The sequence below is a fragment of the Xiphophorus couchianus genome, chromosome 4 (assembly GCF_001444195.1).
Source record: "Xiphophorus couchianus chromosome 4, X_couchianus-1.0, whole genome shotgun sequence".
Classification (NCBI taxonomy): Eukaryota; Metazoa; Chordata; class Actinopteri; order Cyprinodontiformes; family Poeciliidae; genus Xiphophorus; species Xiphophorus couchianus.
In genome coordinates this window covers 24,062,766-24,084,983 of record NC_040231.1, presented here as the reverse complement: position 1 = coordinate 24,084,983, position 22,218 = coordinate 24,062,766, and the positions used below count along the sequence as shown (strand labels likewise).

At 40.0% G+C, this 22,218-nt stretch overlaps 2 protein-coding genes across 4 annotated transcripts in view; both read left to right on the top strand.

The window, feature by feature from the left end:
• Positions 1–2,607: 2,607 nt before the first annotated feature.
• On the top strand, positions 2,608–6,786 carry gatm (glycine amidinotransferase (L-arginine:glycine amidinotransferase)). The gene is made up of 9 exons (XM_028013756.1): positions 2,608–2,753; positions 3,623–3,841; positions 3,937–4,132; positions 4,225–4,415; positions 4,582–4,719; positions 4,836–5,000; positions 5,115–5,178; positions 5,272–5,388; positions 5,478–6,786. Exons 1-9 carry the CDS (start codon positions 2,685–2,687, stop codon positions 5,588–5,590), a joined length of 1,272 nt encoding a protein of 423 aa, XP_027869557.1. The 5' UTR covers positions 2,608–2,684; the 3' UTR covers positions 5,591–6,786.
• A 6,589-nt stretch (positions 6,787–13,375) lies between these two features.
• Positions 13,376–22,218, top strand: part of pde8a (phosphodiesterase 8A) — a 61,184-nt gene continuing 52,341 nt past the window's right edge. For 2 of the 3 annotated variants that reach the window (XM_028013967.1, XM_028013965.1), the window contains exon 1: positions 13,376–14,956. In XM_028013967.1, coding sequence (XP_027869768.1) covers positions 14,804–14,956 — 153 coding nt within the window. In that variant the 5' untranslated portion in view covers positions 13,376–14,803. The remainder of the gene's footprint in view (positions 14,957–22,218) is intronic. The other variant, XM_028013966.1, reaches the window with a different exon arrangement.

The following is a 22,218-nucleotide window of genomic DNA, read 5'->3' as shown; positions in this document are numbered from 1 at the left end:
ATCAGATTTGCTCAACGAAAGGGGTGAAGATGCTTCTCTTGTGGTACATTTTGTGGGACAGTAATAACTCTTGGACACCTCAGTTCACCTGGCTTCAGAAGCAACTTAAAACCAAATATGCTTTTAAAAGAGCTATTCAGTTATATTTGTGGTACAAATTGAGGGAGAAGACTAAAATAACATGCAGATGCATTTATGCAGCTAATTATACAGGCAGGATAATACAGGAAGGCAATCTTGGGACTGAGTGACAAACTTCAATGGCGCTTCCATTTACATACACAAATGGGACATCTCCTTCCCTTGTTTCATTAACAGCACTTTATTGCTGTATTTTATCACAAACTACTATATTTCATATCTACACATAACCTGCCACATTTCCTCCTCTAGTTCCTTCATCCTATCTCTTATCAGCCACTCTGTACCAAGAGTGGTTGATAATTCACAAAGATATAAAAAGTACATTCCAGTTACACAAATGGTGACATGTGGTAAATACATAAGCTTAATGTAACACTTTCCCACAATGAGGCATGTTGGTCTCCAATGTTATTCTCATAAAAAAAAAATAAGTAATGGCACAACAGACCAAATATGAATTAAGCAACAAATTCGACAACCCACAACTATTACAAAGAGACTGTCCTGTTTAAGGTCCTGCTCTCATCTAAGAAATCTTTTAGTGGCTTGGTATCTAAAATTGTGCTGTCTTAGATGAGAAGGAATCCTGCGTGCTTACTGTAGAAAAGTTGAACTCATGAAAGTTGAGAGAAAAAAGGAAACCATGCATAATTCTGAGACACATGGAAAATTTCAGCCTCTTTCTGTGGATGTGGCATTACTCATGCTGTAGTCCTTGAAACTCCCCCGGGATGGCAATGAATCACGTACACCCCGGCAGATGCTGATGTACCCATCGACCTGCAAAGTATAACACCTGCATAGGTCACTACACTGTTTACATAAGCTACATGCTTATCCGATGTACTGTATATGTCGCTTGTTTTGCCTGGGAATTTCTGTTATGAAATTCCACTTGATTCTCTTCTTACTTCAGTGCTCTGTCTGGGATTTCTCCCGTTGACCTTGATTTCTCAGGTAGAAATTCAACTGGGCCAATCAGGAAACAGGAGGAGAAGTTGTGAACGGTGACATCAATTTTATGCACTGTTTCAGAATTGTAGTCTGGCTGTAGTTTGGCAGTGGTCGGAGGAGGTGAACAAAGCCGTTCAGTCTCTGTTGGTCACGCTTCCAAATATTAAATTAACATTAACGGCCGCTTCATTCAGCTCAGCACGTCTCTTTTCACAGAGGGACATAGTTGTTTACAGCACACCGAGTTTCTAGTAAGCTTCTTGGCCTTGAATTGCTATCACAACCACTCATTAGCAATTTAGTGAAATCATTTCTCAATAGTCCAGAGCCAACTAGGTACTGGTTTTTACCAGGCTATGCTTAGCTGAACTTTTAAGTAGGAACCCTGCCATAAAGCAATCTGTTCACTTCTGCTTTAAGGATGCTATATTTGACCAATATTTGTTTTTTCAAATATCAGTTATTTATCAATCATTTGATACAATAAAAACAACAGAGTAGTCAGTAGCAGAAAATACTGTTTGGCATTTTCCTTACAATTGTGGCACTAGGAAGGAAAAAATAATGAGGCTTTTCTGATATATGGTTGTTGTTAAGCATTGTTGTAGCAAATAACAATACAATCGACAAAATGCATATTTTCTTCTTTTCCTGCATTTACTTATTAGCATATAGAAATGTTACAAATCCTAAAAGTTCACTGGAAGATGAAAATCTATCTTCTTCGTGATGTATCCCTTGAACCACAGGAATCAGTCAAAGATTTCTTTTGAGGGCAAGAACATATCAGAAGTCACTGAGGTCTGCGGGAGGGAGAGGGTGGTTGTGAAACTCATGTGAGCACAGTCCAGTGAAGCATGTGCTGTGGGAGCCTGTGCAAAGGTCTCTATCTCTCCAATTGTGTCAGCTCTGCTCAAACCTTTCTGACTTCCACACTGCTCCTAAGAGCCTGATTAAAGAATATCACAAAGCCACGTTCATGCAAAACACACAACACAGAATACAGGACATCATCAGTACTACCGGAACACATAGAGATCCTCTTAAACCAGCTGCTGTGTATTAGATTAAATATAATATGCAAAATATGTTATATATATATTATGTTTTATTGATTTTTATCATTTATCAAGTTAATTCATTTGGGATTTGTGCTTTTTCGCATTGTTCATAGTCTGATATATGAAGCCCTGAAGGCAACTCTGTAAAGTTAAAATCAAAGACTGCTATTAAACTTCTAAAAACTTTGTTGCTTGCAAAACATCCTTGAGCGCTCCATGTGCGCATCCAGAAACATCCGGCCGAACCGAACCGGTTCTTCATCCATTTTCAGATTTCTTTGAAGCTTTGGACGCCAAAAGCCCAGTTGATAAGAATTTGCTGGCGTAAGGGATTGTGTTTCAGAAATGCTTTTTCTCAAGTCACGTTGCCTCCCAACATGAAAAGCAACCAATGACCTCAGAGACACGTAGTCTCTGCTCCTATAAAGTTGCTGAAGCTAAAGTGTCTCCTTTCAATAGCAAACACAGAGAGAGAAAGTTGGATCCGGCACTGCCCTTTGGTTTCGCTCATTATTTCTGTGGACAATGCTGCGAGTCAGATGTCTGAGAGGAGGTAGCAGGGGGGCCGAGGCTGCCCATCTGATCGGAGCCATGGTTTGTATTCTGGTGGTTTTATGGTTTTTTTGTTGTTGGTTGTTGTTGTTTTTATTTTTATTTTTTCAGCAAAGAAAGAGAAATCATGCTTTTATTTCGTCTCACTGATCTTTTGTTTCAATGAAAACACAAGTCTTTAAAGGTGAATAAAGACATTTTGTTCGACTTTTTCTTCATTACATCTGAGCTGATTGGGTTAAACTCAGGTTAATTGATTTATGGATGTGCTGGTTGTCTGCTCAACCATTTAGATGTCTGAAAATGCAAAACTAAAACAAGAAATGCACTGATCACTTCAAAGAAAGTAAAACAAAAAAGACTGGATTTTCCTAACGGTGCAGGGTGTTTTCTTCCCTTTATTTTCTTTAGTCCCTGAGTGACAGTGAACAGCTGTTTCACAGCAGATGGCTCTCAAACTCTGTGACTCCAGAGCTGGTCTGGAGCCAGCGGGGCCAATACTGTAACCTCTATCTCTAAGAGATAAGGATTCTTAATAACACATGTACTTTGGCACCCAACCAATCTTTCCAACTGAGATCAGTGTTCGTCGGAGTCTTGGAGCAGTTTCATCTTTGCTATATTTCTTTGATCCTCTTTTTTTTTTTGCCTTAAACCACGTTGTTTTGAAATTTTCTTCCAAATGTTTTAATTTTTCTTGCACCAAAATAAAACCAAATTCATTGATAAATATGCTCATTTTGAAACAGCTTCCTGCTCAGCGCTAATGACTAACAACTGTATTTTAAAATCAAATAGTTGATGCATTTTCCACAAAAAAAAAAGAAAGAAAATTTTTGTGCAAATATTTTCTCACAAATTATTTAATCCAAAGCCTAAGCCCAAAGCTGATCCATTTTCTTCTCGCTCAGCTTGGCCGGTCAGTTGCAGGTTGGGTGCAGAGGACCTTCCAGAGCACTTCAAGTGCAGCAGCTGCTGCTCAACGCCAAGCAGCTGAAGAGGAACCTGTTACTGAGCCCATTCACCAGGAGTGTCCCGTCTGCAGCTACAATGAATGGGACCCTCTTGAGGAGGTGATCGTGGGGCGAGCCGAAAACGCCCACGTGCCTCCGTTTACTGTGGAAGTGAAAGTAAGCGTCTCCTCTGACCCATCCACAAAGCGCAAATTGTAAAAGTGTGACAGTGATGTTAACTATGTGTCACCCTGTCGTGACGGTCTGATTAGGCCAACACATACGAGAAGTACTGGCCCTTCTACCAGAAGCATGGGGGCCAGTCTTTTCCTGCGGACCACTTGAAAAAAGCTTTTGCTGAGATTGAAGAAATGTGCAATATCCTGCGTCACGAGGGCGTCGTTGTCAAGAGGCCAGAACCCATCGACTGGTCTGTCGAATACAAAACTCCAGACTTCACGTCCACAGGTGAAAAGCATTGTGTAACGTTGACTGGTGCTACAGTCATAATCTGACTGTTATTATCTGATAACGAGTGTGCATTATTGAACATGTTGCAGGAATGTATGCTGCCATGCCAAGAGACATCCTCATGGTTGTCGGAAATGAAATTATAGAAGCTCCCATGGCCTGGAGGGCTCGGTTCTTTGAGTACCGTGCCTATAGGCCTCTGATCAAGGAGTACTTTAGAAAAGGTGCAAAGTGGACCACAGCTCCTAAGCCAACCATGGCTGATGACCTGTATGATCAGGTGAGGCACTCAAACAGCAGCAGCAGCAAGCGCTGTTGGATCTAGTTCTTCATATCGCCTCTGAACTCTTTGCCCCGTGCCATTTATTGTCGTCGTACGTGAAGAGAGACCATGCCACACAGTTTAATTGCTCTGGTGTAAATCATTATTTTCTCCTGTCAACCAGGACTACCCCATCCGCACTGTGGAGGACAGACACAAGCTGGCTGCCCAGGGGAAGTTTGTGACCACGGAGCATGAGCCCTGCTTCGATGCTGCTGACTTCATTCGAGCCGGGAGGGACCTTTTCGTCCAGAGGAGTCAGGTGCAAAGCATTGCTCTCATGCCAAGCAGTACTGATTCAATCCACAGGGAATCAGAACTGAATGCATGGCTGGGGTAGGTCATAAGGCTTTTTCTCTGCATACTGCCCCAATGCAGGTTACAAATTACATGGGTATCGAGTGGATGAGGCGCCATCTGGCCCCAGATTACAAGGTGCACATCATCTCATTCAAGGATCCCAACCCCATGCACATTGATGCCACTTTTAACATCATCGGCCCCGGATTGGTGTTGTCGAACCCTGATCGCCCATGTCGCCAGGTATTTTCAGAGAGAGTACTCTGCTGCCCTCTTGTGGATGTGAAAATAAACTGTTCATGACAGATCTCGATGTCCATTGCTATGTGCTTCTTTTTAAAAAAATCTGCAACTCAGATTGACATGTTCAAGAAAGCCGGCTGGACTGTTGTGAAACCACCGACACCTTTGATTCCTGATGGTGTGTACTTCAGCTAAAGCTTGGTTCGAATTTTTTAAAAAGTTGTTTTGTTGATTTGCTTTTTTTACTGAAAAAACCCAAACGTTTCTGCAGATCATCCACTGTGGATGTCCTCCAAATGGCTGTCCATGAATGTGCTGATGCTGGATGAGAAGCGTGTCTTGGTTGACGCCAATGAAGGCACAATTCATAAAATGTTTGAAAACCTCGGTGAGTGCAACACTTTTAAATTATTCTTCTCTTAAATTAAAAAACATAAATGTAAAAAACATAAATATATTGTTTTTTGCTTTGAGCAGGTATCAAGACCATAAAGGTGAACATTCGCCATGCCAACTCACTTGGTGGTGGCTTCCACTGCTGGACAACCGATGTCCGCCGCCGTGGTAACCTGGAGTCCTACTTCCACTAACCTCGCCAGAAAAGGGCAGTTTTTATTGAGCTTTAAAATCTAAAGCCTCAATCCGGAAGCTTCTCAGATACTTAAACATCACTAAAAAAGATTGAGCTTACATCTGATCAAATCTGCTGTGTGCAAATCTGAAATCCTAACTTAGGAAATTTGTTTAAACCCATGTGAAACAAATGACAGTAGGGTGGGTTTTTGGGGGAGGGGGTTTGGTTCGACCAAAAGCTCCTCTCCGGATTGTGTCTTAATTGAACATTTATGGATGATTTTGGTCTGCTGGACCTTGGAGTGCCTTTGCAAACAGCTTTGTTAAGAGATAAACAGCACACACATGCTGAATAGCAAGAATCTTTGGTTTATTTCAAACAGGAATCTCAATATTAACTGCATTTCTGGCCTGGCAGGCGTGAAGCTTACCCATCTAAAAGCCAATGCTCTGAGGACAAGGTACAATTTGGTATGCGAATGTCACTAAACTTGGGCACAGGAGATTAGAAGCTACCTCTGTTTGAACACTCAGGGTGCTTTTTCTTATCCAGACCTTCTTTTCCTTGCATTCTCGCTACAACTACTTGTAGGTGTAGGTATCTGGAGCAAATGTCTCCTATATTACATGTCTTTTTCCTTTGTCTGTAATAAGACGAAGGAACATTTAAGAACCAAGGAAACTGCATAATGAAAAGCACCCTGAGAAATCACAACTCTACCTTTTTCCAATATCTTTTATAAAGAAACATGTATAAAACTTTTAGGTGGTTCAAGACACCATATTCATTTATCACATTTGTAGAAACATTGATTAAACTGGAAAACCTCTGCTTTTACTTTTACAACTCTTTTTATTGGATTTCCCAGCAATAAGTGTTTTTATATATTTTCGTAAAAATCCATGAGGTCCATATCAGATTTTGTATACCTTTTTCCTCTGCTGTTTTCTCCTGTTGCATATTTGGGCCAGTTACAGTACATGCTGCCAGTCTTTTTCCGCTGAGCTACTTATTTGCTTCAACAAACTGAAAATGCATGAGGGTATAATTATTTTATTTTATGTACTGCTTATACAATTGCAATGTTTTAAACTGCTTAAAATATTTTAGAGGAGATGAATTTCAGAGGAAATTTGTTTCAACAGAGTGATGCAAGTGATGTTTTGTAGTATGTCATGACAGTAAATTGTAATTAAAAAGTCTCAAGTTTCATTGATTTGGCTCTGGATTGTTTTTATAAGGTTTAATTTACTTGTGAAAAATAGTTATTTATTGCATTGTTTTGAGTGAGTTATGGTTGCAAAAATTAACATTGAGCCATATTTTAGAATTTGACGACAGGAAACAAAGTCTTTAAATATTTGTTTTTGCTTGTTTGTTTCATTTATTGCTTTAGGGATAATGGCTTCTTCCTCCCTGAGTGGCCATGGTAGGAAATGACTCATGTCACTGTGGATGATGTCACTTCCTTACTTTTTATACCATAACCTCACACTGTAAAAATTAGAAAAATTGAACCATCAGTTTAAATAAATGCAGTCTCTGGGGAAAATCCGCTCACCAATTTAGAAAGTTGATCATTTTTGATAACACATTCCCTCCTTTAAGGATAGCTGTGATAAAAGCTTAAAATTTTCCATTAAAATTAAGTAAAACGTTAACATGAAGAAGGGAAACTTTGAAACTTCATAAACGAGTAGTGAATGAGCGAGGTCACACCTAGTGGTGCTCTATACTGCATCAAGATATGTTGCTTTGGTGATACGCATCTAGAGATTGTTCTAGCTGTTCTTTTATCCGGAATACCAGAAAAGGAACCATCATAATCCCACAAGTTTCATATTTGCTAAATATTATAACATTGTTTATTTATGTCACGGATGATGCTTTCCATTCAAATGATCAACAAGGTGGACCAAATCTGACCCAGATCCGACAGAAGTCACCACTGTTACGTGGCCTGCTTTAGCGTTTCTCTTGGTACTAATGATGTGCAAAAGTGATACAAATTAATTGTGATAAATAAGCACAAAGAATACCCCAAAAAAATAAAAGGAAAAAATTTGGCTTAGGCAAAAAAAAGAAATCCAAAGTGATGTTTTTATTTGATTTTCAACAACTAGAGAAAAGTAGATCTCTTCATGCCAACATTATGATGGAGGGCTGATGATTTGGATTTTATGGATATATTGGCTACCCAGTTAAGTAGAGAATGCAACAAATTACTGCAATTAAACTATATAGATTTAGAAAGCCAAGTAACATAGTGTGCAATCAAGGCGGTTCATAGCAAAGTCGAGCAGTTTTGGGAAAAATAAAAGTGAAGAAGAAGAAGAAACATAAAATCAGCAAATGGAAGGAGTTCATCAGAAACTAACTACAGTTAAATTGTTAATGCAAAGGAGCAGAGCAGTGAAGTAAGATATTAAATTAGATACTAGAACAGTCACAAATGAACCCAAAAGAAAGCACGGTAACTTTGCTTACAGCGCATGAAGCAGTATATATACATACATATGAATGCGCTGAGGTCCACAGTTTTTGGACCTCAGCGCTTGTTATATTGAACAATTCTGTCCTAGGAACCAAAACACCTTTATCAGGATCATCATTCAACACATACCAGAACAAGATAAGAGGAGAGAGAAAACGTACAACGCAGCTTTCCTTGCAATGCTCTGCAGAGGGAACTCTAAATGTCCCCAAGCAGCACTGCTTCCCCAGTTCCTGAATATATTTCTCATCTAATTTATAAATTGTTGTTTTCAGCACACAGGATAACATAAGGCTTCCCTGAGACCATCCAGACAAAAAAAACCTTGGTATGAAACTATTTCACCTGACTGTGGTGTGTTTATTTAATTTACAGCTTCAGATAATGCCATAATGTCATAAAACAGTGCTATATAAATAACCTGACAGTTGTATGGATGTCTATGTGATAAACATAAAGAGGAACAGTTAATGCACTTGCAGCTATGGCACTAGATCGGCTACTTAACAGACTGTTCCCAGGATGAACTCAGAGTTTAACACAACTGCCTTTTTTTCCCCCTCGAACTTCTGAATGTTTGGAGTGAATTTGAAAAACTATCAGCCTTTAAATACGTCTACCTATTGATGCTTCTGAGGGTCGTTTAGGAACTGCACTTCAGAGATCAGCACCCAAAATGTTTTGGATGTAACTTGCAATGTCTCCACATATCATTCTTTTGTCTTAACAACTGAAGCTTTTCTTTCTATGATGAAACTTTCAAGTGTATCAGATTTTAAGAGAAATAGATGTTATGTCTCAGAGGGACCTTGTCGCTCAAATTAACCTAAGAGGTCAGATGAATAAGGCCGTCTGTCTTAAAAAGCACCACTGATGTGCAATTCTGAGAAATAGCAGCACAGGAATCAGTCAATGTTAATAGAAAAATTACAACTCTGAGTGTTTCAGTCTTACTAAACCCAGAATATTGATGTCTTCTGTCCTTGTATAGGAATGTTGATTAAAGATGCAAATACTTTCAGGAGGAATGTTTTCTACAATTGTACAGCACAATAATACTGATTATAATAGACTGTAGAACATCTGGGGAAAAGTTCATATTTTTCCGCATTATGGAAATGCAGTTTTAAGAAAGAATACTATACTAATAAATACTAAGAAAGAAAAGGGTGATTTTCAAAAACAATCATCTCATCTTTGCCACAAATTAAGATTGGTTTGATGAGGTAGAAAATGTTAAAACACTAAAGACATGACGTGATAGCATGTTGAAATATATCTGAAATCACAGCCATCAATTAACTCCTCCAAAAATGGAGGAGGGTGGATCAAAAGCTGTTTTCCTAATTCCAGGAAAATAGATTTTAAAGAAAAGAAAAACATCACTTGAAATCTATGTAATTCACAAATAACCAACAGACCTTTATTTATTTATTTTTATTTTTTTTGTATATTTTTATAACACTGACATTTTGAACAAATCTATAAAAGCAACCCATTTTAAAACATTATGAAATTCTTAGAGAGGCAGAAAATGCCCTAAAGGTTTCTATACTATTCTGGATATACTATTTCTATACTATCTTTTGAGACATGGGCCGGATGAAGCAAAAAACATTTGTCTGTATTAACTGTCTTCACATTGACTTGTGGACAATGACCAACAAATTATTTACAAATTAGCTTAAAGACAACAAAGTCAATGTTTTGGAGTGGCCATCACAAAGCCTTGACCTCTACAGTACATTTGAGAGAAAAGCTAAAAAGAGGAGTGTGAATAAGGTGACTCAATTGGACCACATGTCCATAAATGTGGCCATGGCAACTTCAGCAAAGTTGACTAACAAAGAATGCATGATCTTGTAAACATGCATGCCATTTGATGCTATTGTTGAAGTGAAGCAAAAGCAATAGACAATATAAGCATCCAGCTCAACCCTGACAGAACGTGCAGATCTCCGTGTAGGGTTTGGTTGCTGAGGGTAAAACTGCTGATGTTAAAAATACTATTCTGATATAGAGATATAAAAGGAAGAAGAAGAGATAAAATAAAAACCATCAAAGAAATGCTGCAACATTTATTTATGCATTTATTTAAGGCCAACATTTGGCTGAGGAAAGAACTCGTTTAAACCTGAAGCAACCAATAACAACTTCACACGAGAGACACTCCTCCACTCTGTTCAATAGCCATCTTTTGAAATTCAAAACCTTAACTTTTAATAATGCATTTTTTCCCCTCTGTAGCCTATAGCCTTCAAAGTCAAAGTGGGATTAACCATCATCACATGTTTCCTCCCCATGACATGTAAACTGACCTTTATGTGTCAAGCTGCAGGAGCTTCAGGAGGCTGAATGCCTCCCAGAGCTGTGCAGAAGTGCCCGGTATTCCCAGTCTGCAGTGTAATTTTAATTTTGTACCAGCAGTGATGGGGCTTTTTGCTGCTTAAAGCAACACATCACATGACTCTATTAGAGTGAGGTTTTTAGAACAAACCGAGCTTTCAAGCAGCTTTAAAGCCACTAAAAATACCCAGCCTCATGTGATTTACGACATCTATAAAACAGAAAACACCCCGGCTTAAACAAACAATATAAATGTTAAATAAATGTTAAAATAAAGGGTCGGCAGGCGGGATATAAAGCATGACCACTGACAGGTCATGGTTTTTTTCTTTTTTGCCTCTTAGCTTACAGTGAAGCTGGCTGCATTATTCATGAGGGGATGACATGTTTACCGTTGTCTTTGCTTTTCTGTCACTTATGTGTGTTTAGCTGTTATTATCGCCGTACTTTGTGCAGCTGCATTCTGCAGCAGGGTCTCTGCAGGACAGTTTGTTTTTTGTTTGGTTTACCGTCCGTCTGATAGCATCTTTTATCTGCACAACACTCAAAGCATCGCTCGTGTCCAAAGTCTCATGCTCTCTCATTGTCTGTCTGGTCATTTTCAGTGGTTGGGGAATTTGAATCACGTTCCTGAGGCACCCAACAGCTGCTGGCCTTTTAAAGTAAACGTGTAAAGCCTCTGTGTTGTGTTGTGAACAGGAAGTAGAAATAATTCCAACTAAATCACAAGAGTAATCATTTGAACCTTTTTAAGAAATGTGGGTGTCTAACAACACAATGATTTCACATATTTATTTATTTATGGTGTCATTAAGGTACAGTATGTGTTTTTCATTGGGCCCCTTCAAATAGACTAGACACAATTATCTGTTTGTTTAGTTCTAATCTCCCCTTTTTCGACCTCATTTTAAAGCATTGCTTTATTCAGTATGGATTGGTGCGGTTAACGGTAGGCAGTATCTTACCTGCAGGTGACGCCTCTTGTTTGGACAAACAAGTTAAGGGTTAATCAGAGCTGTAGAAAATATACTTTAAAGTATATTTTCTACAGCTGTATTGTAGAAAATATGCTGAATATCTTGTTTTGTATGACTAAAAAAACCCTGCAAATTCTGAAAAAACTATCAACTTTGAGTGAAAGATTTTTTTAAAAGTATAAAATAAAATTAAAAAAAGCAAAGGTTTTCTGCATTATGAACATCCAGATCACTGTTATAAGAGGGCAGACCGCAGATGAAAAAAATACTTGGACTTATACAAAGGAGCATGTTTCATGTTATATTTATAGTTTTATTGGCTCTAGTAAACATTGTGGCAGGAGTCTGAACCCTTTTTATTCTGTCAGATAGACCTTTTTCCAACAAGGAGTAAAAGCCAGAGGGAGAAAATAGTTTAACTTTATGTAAGTAATCTACACTATCACTCTGACGATCCAAAAATCCTTGGCAGCTCCTCCTTTATTTTAACTTGGTGCCTGTAAAGTCTTCCAGAATGGAGAACATTTGCAAGCTATCATCTGTTTTTTATGTTGGGTTTTGAGCAAAGATGTCCTCTTCTTCTCCGAGTTTGCTAAAGGATTCATTTGACTGTAGGCAGTCACACTCTTCGACCGGCTTCAGTGAGCTTCTTTAAAGACTTTTGCTGCTGATCTGGGAATAATAGGTGTATTTTGAACTAAAACACATTAATCTAAGATCCAGAACCTGTCTCGATCCTGAAAAGTAGAATGACTGGAGAATCCATTCATTTTCTCTACACCCTTGTCCCTAATGGGGCCGGAAGGGGTGCTGGTGCCTATCTCCAGCGAATGTTCTGGGCGAGAGGAGGGGTCACCCTGGACAGGTCGCCAGTCTGTCGCAGGGCAACACAGAGACAGACAGGACAAACAACCATGCACACACACAAGATTTAGAGACCAATTTACCTGACAGCCATGTTTTTGGACTGTGGGAGGAAGCCAGAGTACCCGGAGAGAACCCACACATGCACAGGGAGAACATGCAAACTCCGTGCAGAAAGACCTTCTTGCTGTGAGGCAACAGTGCTACCAACTGAGCCACTCTGCAGCCTGACTGGAGAATTTTGGCATATTTAGATTTAGATATCTTGGGATGATGGTCAATCCCATTTCCTCTTTGAAGTGTTGAGTAGAAAGAACACATTTTCAAGGTCTTGAAAAAGCTGTCGTTACCGGTTGCAGATAGTTAAGAATATGTATTTCTTGGGATGAACAGTCGCTTGGTTGTTGGGATCCATCAATAAATGTTTCATCATAAAAACACAACAATACAAAGGTAATTATTAGAACTGATGGCAGTATTACATTAAAGACATAGATACTGCAGAAATGATTTACCATCTTAATGTGTTTTTTCTTTTTTTTACCATTCACAGCAAACGCAAAGGGCTCTTATTGTGAAAGTATGCAGGAAGTTTGAGTTTTTGCTATTGTAGCTCAAACGTATGGCTTCAATAGGGATTTTAGTTCTAAAAAGCAATGATGACATAAGGGTGCACCTAACTAGATTAAAATTATAATCCAATTATAATTTTAATCTGTTGAATTCAGCTACAGTGTGGTCTAATATTCCCTACATCATAAAATAGTAAAACACGCCCCTCTTATATCACTTTTTTTTTTTTTTTTAATCTAATTTTATGAAACAATAATAGGTTCGTAGTACGTTTGCTGACTGTATGCCACTCCGAAAATCCTTCTTGTGGCAAATAAATGGACGTAAACCTGACTAGATGAGCACGTTCCAGGTTCAGGAAGAAGCGAATTACAGAAACATGTAAACAGCGTACCTGCAGCCAGCTCGGGGACGGCGGGTGAGAGCGCTCTTCCTGCTTTCAAAGTTCCCACGGCACTCGGGGGACCACCCAGCGGCGCCGAGCGCGCCTCCCATTGGCTGCTCGCTCCTCATTTGCATTAACGTCAGTAAAGGCTGTAGGTCAATCCTTGCGGGTGCTTTTATTGGATGTGCCGCTGTCAAGCAGTGCTGAAGAATTGGAAGGGCAAACGCCAGAAAAGGCAGAGACAAGACAAACATTAAAATCAGCATTATGTAGCTCGGTCCCGCCTTATGTCCGCTCGCGTCAAACTGAGATAATCCTGCCGTCACCGATTTTTAACATCTGAAACTTGTGGACACGGAGCGTGGATTTTTTTTTTCCCTTGCTTTTTTTTTGAAGATTTTTTTTTTCCTCCGAGTGTGTGTGTGTCTCTCTCTCTCTCCCTGCCTCTCTCTCTCTCTCTCTCTCTCTCTCTCTCTCAAGCGACTACATTCTCCAGAGGTGGTACCTCTTCATATTACAATCAAACAGCCTCTACATCTGTTTTTGTCAAGCTCCAGAATGAGAGGAAAAATCGCGGAGCCTGTGGCGAACTGCAGCCGGGTTTGGATCTCTTAAATCAGGCGGATCATCCTCCACCGGGGGAGCGGATGCCTGAATGGAGACTGCGAGCCATCCACCAGGATCTCCCCGCTTCCTAAATTGGTGAATTTGTGGGCTGACAAATGGAGTGTTCTGTCGGGCTGCATGGCCTTGTGTTTCACCGACGGTGTTTGACATGGGAGCGACTGACCAGAATAACACTCCGCAGTGTGAATATTTCAGCCTGTTGATGATGAGCCGCTCAGGACTGGAGCAAAGTGTCGTGAGAATCGCTTTTCTGGCCCGTGTGCTGAGCTGAAGTGGACAACCAGACTGTTGAAGAAGACCAAAAAAAACAAACAAACAAACAAAAAAAGGCAATATTTTTGATGGCTCCGAGGTGGGGGAGGACGGATACACATGAAACCTTGGACATAAAAAATGGATAAAACTCATGCGTAAAGCTGATGAGGGAGGGGGGGGTCTCAGGCCTACTTGATAGCAGTAGTGAAGTTGATGGGGGGGTGGGGGGAGTGAGAAAATGATGATGTGGTACGAATTGAAGGCGAGAAGAAGAGCTGGAGTGAGGGATAAAATCCATGGGGATCTTGGTAGCTGAAGAATAACGGAACCCAAGTTTCTCCAGGACAAGACAGCTGCTTTCATTGAAGCTCTCCAATTAACTTCATGTGAAAAACAGGGAGAGGAAATCAGCTTCCTGGTTGAGGGGTGGGTGGGTGGGTGGGTAGGGGGGGTTAGATAGATATTTTATTCATGCCTTATGTTGGAGCAACTGGAGAACCGGCTTTCCTGTGGCCTAGATGTTCTACACACACATACACACACATATGCATTTGTAGAGAAACACATATTTTTGGAGAGAATTTTAACCTTTCGGAGGAAGAGTGGACCTTCAGAAACACACAGAGAGGACGAATGACACTCTTGTAGCCTCAAAAGTAACGCACTTGGAAAGAAAAGAAGAAAAAAAGGCTGAAGTGGGTTTGAAGCATGGGCTGTGCTTCAAGTATTCATATCTCTGATAGGGTGGTCTACCACAGTGGAAAAGAGTCTGAGGATTCCCACTCACCCCAGCAGACTAATACAACTCAGCATCAAGGAAATCCTGCCTCCGGACTACCCCTAAAACCCCCTAGCTGCAAGGTGAGAGAACCTACATTCATTGCATTCACAGAGACAGGAGAGCGAGTGTGTGTGAGAGAGATCGAGTTGGAAGAAGTTTGCTTTTGTGTGTGTGTGTGTGTGTGTGTGTGTGTTTGTGTTATAGACAGTTGAGTTGTTCAGTCTTTATTCTGGAAAGGCAAAAAAAAAAAAAAAGAGTTTCTGTGCTGAAGGGACAAAAACAACCATGTCTGCAAACCACAGGAAGGACATTCTAGGAAAGAAAAAAAAAGGCATCCAGGTGGTTACTCAGCTTGCACATGACTGAATCAACTTTACTTCACTTTATTTTGACTCTTTTCGAACTTGAAAACACAGTTTGGGATCTCAGAGGAAACGGGCCTTCATGCAATCTCTACGTTGTAGGCTCGTTTTTCTCCGACTCAACTATTGTTTTCTTTGTAGTTTCAGGAGGATGCAAACCATTGTTGCCGGGGTTTTTTTTCTTTTTCTTTTTTTTTTGCAGACGATCTAAGCATACCTGACATGTGTGATCCCAACATGGGAGTAGAGCAGGGGTGTCAAACTCCAGTCCTCAATGGCCACTATCCTGCAGTTTTTAGATGTGCCACAGGTACAAAACGCTGGAATAAAATGACTTGATTACCTCCTCCTTGTGTAGATAAATTCTCCAGAGCCTTGCTAATGACCTAATTATTCTATTCAGGTGTGGTGCAGCAGAGGCTCATCTAAAAGTTGCAGGGCAGTGGCCCTCCAGGACTGGAGTTGGCCACCTGTGGAGTAGAGCATGGCCTGTTCAGGGCCGAAAGTCTAAGCAGAAAGCATCAACATCTATCCTCAAAACATGGTTCTCGTTCAGCGGATGCACCTTTGGCCTCTGATTCACCTCTCTGCCAGTTGTGCTCTGTTTTAATAGGCCTTCCTCCTCCACACTGAAAACGAATGGATTCAAAAGATTTCATGACTTAATAGCAAAATGTATGTGCCTGCTTGTATACATTGACAAAATACTTTGTATAGAGAAGATGTAGACGTTCTTAGACTTTTCTTGTTGCTGTTTTCATGTTGCACATGTCCATCAAAAATAGTGGAATATTTATTTTAAATAATAAGAAACGAGTTTTATTTTTCTAGGAACTACAAGTACAAGTAGCTCGCCTGCAATGCGATGAAGGGAAGCATCATTCCACCGAATAGAAACTGGGTAATTAGCCATTATAAGAGTGAGAGCCGTCATTGTGTCTGTGGAAGATAAGCAGTGATATTTCCTGGACAAAGTCAAATCTAGCTTTTAATAATTACACTTTTGTAGCCACAGGGATCTCTCTAACACAAAACACCTGTTTTGGGGCCTACCCCAAAAAAGTGTGACTTTGTGAAATTAGTTGCGCATTAAGGGGTCCTCTGACGAACTTCAGACTTCTCAAAAGGCTCTGTCAGGCCGCATTTTGTGGCCAAGCGTCACCGTAGGATACAGCGAGAAAGAAGTCTGTGTAACAGATGCCCCTACGTCAGGACAGCCCACTGTGTGCCTTTGATTGAATTAGTTCCCTGATTGAGTTAGACTAATGGTATACACAACTCCACCAGCTGGAAATGGTTAATCCCTGTCCTGTAAGGTGTCGTTTTTAACATCCTCTCAGTTTTTTTGCTGCCTCTACCCCCACCCCCACACCTTTTACGAAGAGAGATTCATATGCACCATAATACATGCAGGAAATCACATTACCATTGCTCTCATTACGAAAACCATGCGTCCATCGGCACACCGTGGCGACCAGGGTTTCAGTAATACAACCCCATGCTGCTGCCGTCTGCTTGAGCTCTTTTGATTCCCTTTCTTAAATGTGATCAGTAGCAGCCATTGATTGTTGTGGAATTGTTTGGCTGTGCCACATTTCCACATAAATGTAATAAGGTCTTTTGCAACACAATGTTACTGGAAAAGCACTTGGCGATATTATTGGACAGCTCAACAGATGGCGCAGCTGTTATATGGAGATACTACGAGGTGACGGCAGAAAACGCGTCTGAACTCTATGTCAGATTAGCAGAATCGTTGAAAGGTACATTTGATTATTTCTGTTTTTAATTTGAAAAAATTTCATCAAACTATTTGAATGACTATTCAGCAGATTTATCAGTAATGAGGACAATTAGTGCCTGGTGAGATACCTGGGGGTATCTCACGTTCATGTGTTAATTCCTATCGGTGGCGTTTTTAGCACCCAAGTGCATCTCTGGGGTTGTAATAATAATTCATATTCACATAGCTGGCAGGATCAGCAATAAGGTGCATAAATTTAGCGTGTTATGAACATGAATTCACCAGAGTTGTGCTGATTCTTGGTGCACACGTAGTTCTTTATTTTATTCTGGGAGAGAAGGCGACAGGGAGATGACATGTGCAGGCGCCTACAGTGTGAGAAAGATTCAATAGAAGTTTGGGAGTGTGATGTGAGTCTTTGTCAAGGGTACGTTACCATCTGTGCTGCTCTGGTGATGATAAGGCTCAAGAACAAGGTCCTGTGATAGTGGGCTTTTTTTTCCCTTTAAGTGTGTGCGTGTGTGTGTGTTGGGCCGAACAGTCAGACAGCAAAAGACCTCAGCCAAACACAACACCATTTATCTGGCCTTGACTTTTCCAGTCGGATTGCCCCCACTCAAGGAAAGTTGGTCTCCTGCCTGAACAACAAATGTAGAATCAGCCTTACCGCTACCCTTAGTGTAAATGAGAGGGGTCAATGAAAGGTGTGGAGTTTACAAGTATCGAAGCTGTAAGGCCTTCCCGCTTGATGTTTAACAGCTGATTTATTTTTGTAGTCTTGGCAGTTAAATAAAATACTTTTGGTTAAAGTGACACAAGTTCTCTCAGAGTGACAGCAAATTTATTACACACTTTATTGTCGGATGTGTCCTGCATTAGTGCCAAATATCTCTCTTTTTATTCTTATTTTTAAAATGAAAATCAAGTTTCTATTCAGTATGATACGTGACCTTAACTTTAACCTGAAAACACACCTGCACATGATATGCAGTGTACGACACTGGTTTTCAGCATGAACACAAAAAAGAATGGGTCACATTGAAGTTTGTTGAGGCAACACAGATCACTGGACTCGAACAAAGGGTGTTTTTTTTTTTGCCTTCTTTCAGAAGTAGAAATGGAAAGAGAACAAAAGTGAGAAAGATTGCAGGGCAATGTGCCATCAAGTGTTAAACTGGGTCCAGATGGCTGAGGCGTGGGTTGATATTACTGAAGATGTCAAATTATTATTGTTATTATTTTTGACACATGCCATTCACTACCAAATGCTCTTCCTAAATCTTCCTTTTATCCTGACTACACCTTTAGCACCTGTTGGAAAGAAAAAAGAGAAAAGAAGGTTGACATTACCGTATTTAACTGTAGGGTTGGTATATATGAGGGTGACCATCGTCTTCTCAGCCAGCATGATCTTGAAACGCCATCATAAAATAGAAATAGATGAGGTTGTTAAAAAAAAGAAAAAGTCACGGTTTGGTACATGAGTCAGATATGGTCTTTTTGTTTTGGTCTGTACAGATACAGACCAACAGAAGAGCAAACAAATGTAAATGGTGGTGGTCAGAGGGCCATGGTGGTGCCGGTTCATGGTTACCTCACCTTTTGTCAGACTGCCCCAGGTGAAGACGCCTGTGGCTATGTTGTAGTAGCTTCCCATGATCAGTGAATGCGTGTGTAATTGGGTGAATGAATGAATGTAGTGTGGAGTGCAAATATTAGATTTTGTTTAACTTGTTTTGGCCAGGAAATAATTTACAAAGAAACAGTATGTATGACATAATTGCAGCATTATATGACCAATTGACATTTTCCACTTTAAGCATTAACAGAACCCTCCTCTGTAAACTGTTGATTATAGACAAGCAACTTGGTCTTTACCTGCCCTGGTGCCATCATTCCCAATCGTTCTTGCATTAGTTTGGTGTAGAGTGCTTGAAATAGTTTTTCAATAATTGTATGATATGGCACTTGGCTGAAAGCATTAGATATTTGTACAAGCCTTTCTGGATGAGAGTGACATATTCTTTGAAAATGACCTCTACCTATAACGGTTCTGTATGGATGCATTTATAGTTATGCACCAATTAATCCAGATCAAACATTTATGATAACACATTATCTGTTTCAGATCAAGCCATTGTTCAGTGACGCTAGAAACCTTGACTAATTACCGTATTTAATTAGTTTAGCTATATCTAAGCCATAATTCTGAGTTCATTTAACCCACCTAGACCCCATAGGTGCCAAGGAACTCAAAGTTTATTCTTTATTAGCTGGAAACCCTAAAATACTGCTTACTCAATATCCCAAAACAGAGTAATTTGATCTATCTCACTTTTTAAGAGTATATAGCAGGTTATGATAATCCTTTGACCTGGGCAGTCTCACTGCATTTGTCAGGATTTCTCTCCCTCTGTGTCTGCATGCTTTCTCTTGCCAATCGTGTGCGTGCGTGCACGCGCGTGCGTGAGGGCGTGTGTGTGTGTGTGTGTTTAGTCTAATTTGAGAGTGGTTGGGTAATTTATTCCAGACGAGGCCAAAGGCTTTGCATGGTGATGAATTAATCCACTGTGCTTTTTCTGCTGCCCAAGAAGACGCAGACTGATATTGGTTCTTTTCTTCCCCGCCTTATACAACTTTTTAAAGATCCGTCTCGATGTCATACTTGCATTGTATTACTTTTGCTTTTTGGATTTACTTTTTTAAGGTCTACTCATAAATTCACACTTAAGCTACAGCTGTTCTTAAAGTCTGACTTTTGTAGGTGCGTAGTTTTTTGTCACTACCGGAGCAGCTTCTCTTCGTGCACACATATATGTTCGACTTTCTTTGCAGATCTTGTTTTTGCAGTTGCTGAATGGATCAAATGATGAGCTGTGCTCCTCTGTTTATTGACGATGTCATCAGTATAAAGTATGCAGTGGTTGTTTATGGCACTAACGCCTGGTACTCTTCCGCTGCTGGCGTTTCCAGTTCTACTTGGACCAATTTCTAAAAGGTTAAATACGTGGAATAATAATAGGAATAAAGCTTAACTGGTTGGTTGTATAGTAGCTGGAAGTTGTCTTTATTTATCAGCATCAGTCTAGATTTTCTATAGAATGTGGCACATTCTTTAAAAAAAAGCTATCACAACCCTGGCATGTGACCTGGTGCCAAGTAAGGTTAATAATTTTATGTTCAAAAGGTGATCCAGATTTGCAGCAGGTTTGAACATTACTTTTCAAGCTGCTTGTAGAAAAATCTATCCTCTATATTATTTTACACATTCATTCAGTTTTAAAATCCTGCTACATTTACTGTCACTGAGAAATTGCAGTTATTCATTCATTTTATTTTTTGGTGTTGCACTGACGCACAAAAAAAATAAATAAATGTGAACGTTTACAAAGTGAAGTATTATTGGTTCTATAGTTTCATGTTCTCAAAATCTAAATTTCTGTTGGAGTGTCAAACTTTATTTTTGTCTTTTGTTATTTTAAAATTTTTCCATTCTCATCTCTAAACCCTTGTAAATACTTGATTAAAAATCTGGTCAAATGTAGAATTCAGATGGGGCAGTGTGGGTCTGTTGGTACAGCACCAGATCTTTATCTTTCCTGAGATGGCAGAGGGGATCAGTGAACTTTTGTTGACTGGTGTTCCATGGATCTCGAGGAGGCTTAAATAAAGCTTGGTGGCCTGTCAGGCTTATAGTAGACTGGGAGAAACCCTGGTATTTGGTGTTCTCATCTCAGTTGAGATTGGAGTTCACCAGAGCGGCTCCTTTTCTCAGATCCTGTTTTGTGGTGTTCAAGGTTTAGTTGTGTAGAAGAAGGGATCTGATTTAGGAACCTCAAAGCCAGATAATTGCTTTTTCCTTTTTTTTTTTTGCAGATAATGTGGTTCCCTTGGTTTCACCAGGCCATGTCTTTCAGCATGCACAGCTAACTGTGCAGTGGCTGGGATGGAAGTCATCCCCTTTAACTCTGAGACCAGGGGTCTTAACTGCAGAAAGGTAGACTGCTCCCTGTAGTTGAAATCTCTTCTTGTCATGTTCTTGGGTGATAGTTGGATGCAGTGGATAATTGTTGGACAAAGTGGAGATTGGGGCCTCCTCTGCAGAAATATTAGCACTGCTCCGGTCTGTCATTGTGAAGAAAGAGCTGAACCAACGTTCTGCCAGTGTTTCAACTGGGCATGTTTCATTTGGAGGGGACTTTAGGGCAGACCCAGAACACACTGGAGAGGTCATATATCCCTTCTAGCCTCAGAATGCTTATCGATCCCCCGCAATTTGCTGGAGAGTGTCTCTTTGGATAAGAATTTCTTGGTTTGCCTGGTTTTCCTTCTAAACCTGTTAAACCTATAACCTGATTTTGGATCAACTAGAGGATAGAAACAGACAGAAACATTATAAACATTATGTAGTCTGCCAGTGTTTTGATGAATAAAATGGTCCCCTGTATTCAAAGGCAATATATGTTTATGAAGTTCAAGTGTTGCTGACCACATGTGTAGCTGCTCAGGTGCGAGCAATTCTGATTATTTTTCTAAAATTGCAAATGTCTACACTTAGTTGGCCGTCTCACTGCACTTATTTAAATCAGCTGCAAAGTAGGACTCAACAGTAGTCCTGTGGTATCATAATAACAACAGTCTTAATATTGTACAACTCCATATGATGATAGTTGTATAATAGTGCTGGTTACAGTAAAACCATTTTTACCATCATTTTATTTTGTTGTTCTTAGACATGATGGATTCAATTTACAAGGATATGGCCAACTTTCAATTCAATGTTATAAAAATAAACTCTGCAAATTGCTTGAGTACTGCTTTGGAAAACATGTCCATTGTAATGGGCTTCATTTGGACAAGTGTCTCTGCATTTGCTTGCTCCTTTAGAGTGTCTGCAAGGGCAATAAGTGAGGCGGAAAAGGGCTAATTTTTTTTTGCCTTGTCATTTATCTCCACTGGGACATGAGCAGAAGGAGTTGAGAGGAAGCAAGATGGGGCCCTGGGAGTGCCCACACTCCACTGATTGATGTGAAGGAGCTTATCTCGCTTGTTTGTACATGAGACGTCCAAGAGTTCACAATTGAATGTTTCACACTAGCATTAATACATTTTCTTTCCCAGAACCCAGTCTACTCAATAGGCTGTCTCCATTGACAGAGCAAGTCGTCTTAGTATAACATGATAAATGCCTTTTGTCACCCTGAGTCTAGATAAAGTGGGTCTCTTTATCTCAAAG

Coding starts and splice junctions, on each gene's coding strand:
- gatm (XM_028013756.1), top strand. CDS start 2,685: ATGCTGCGAGTCAGATGTCTGAGAGGAGGTAGCAGGGGGGCCGAGGCT. Junction 4,720..4,835: donor TTTTCGTCCAGAGGAGTCAG/GTGCAAAGCATT, acceptor GCCCCAATGCAG/GTTACAAATTACATGGGTAT. Junction 5,001..5,114: donor CTGATCGCCCATGTCGCCAG/GTATTTTCAGAG, acceptor TCTGCAACTCAG/ATTGACATGTTCAAGAAAGC.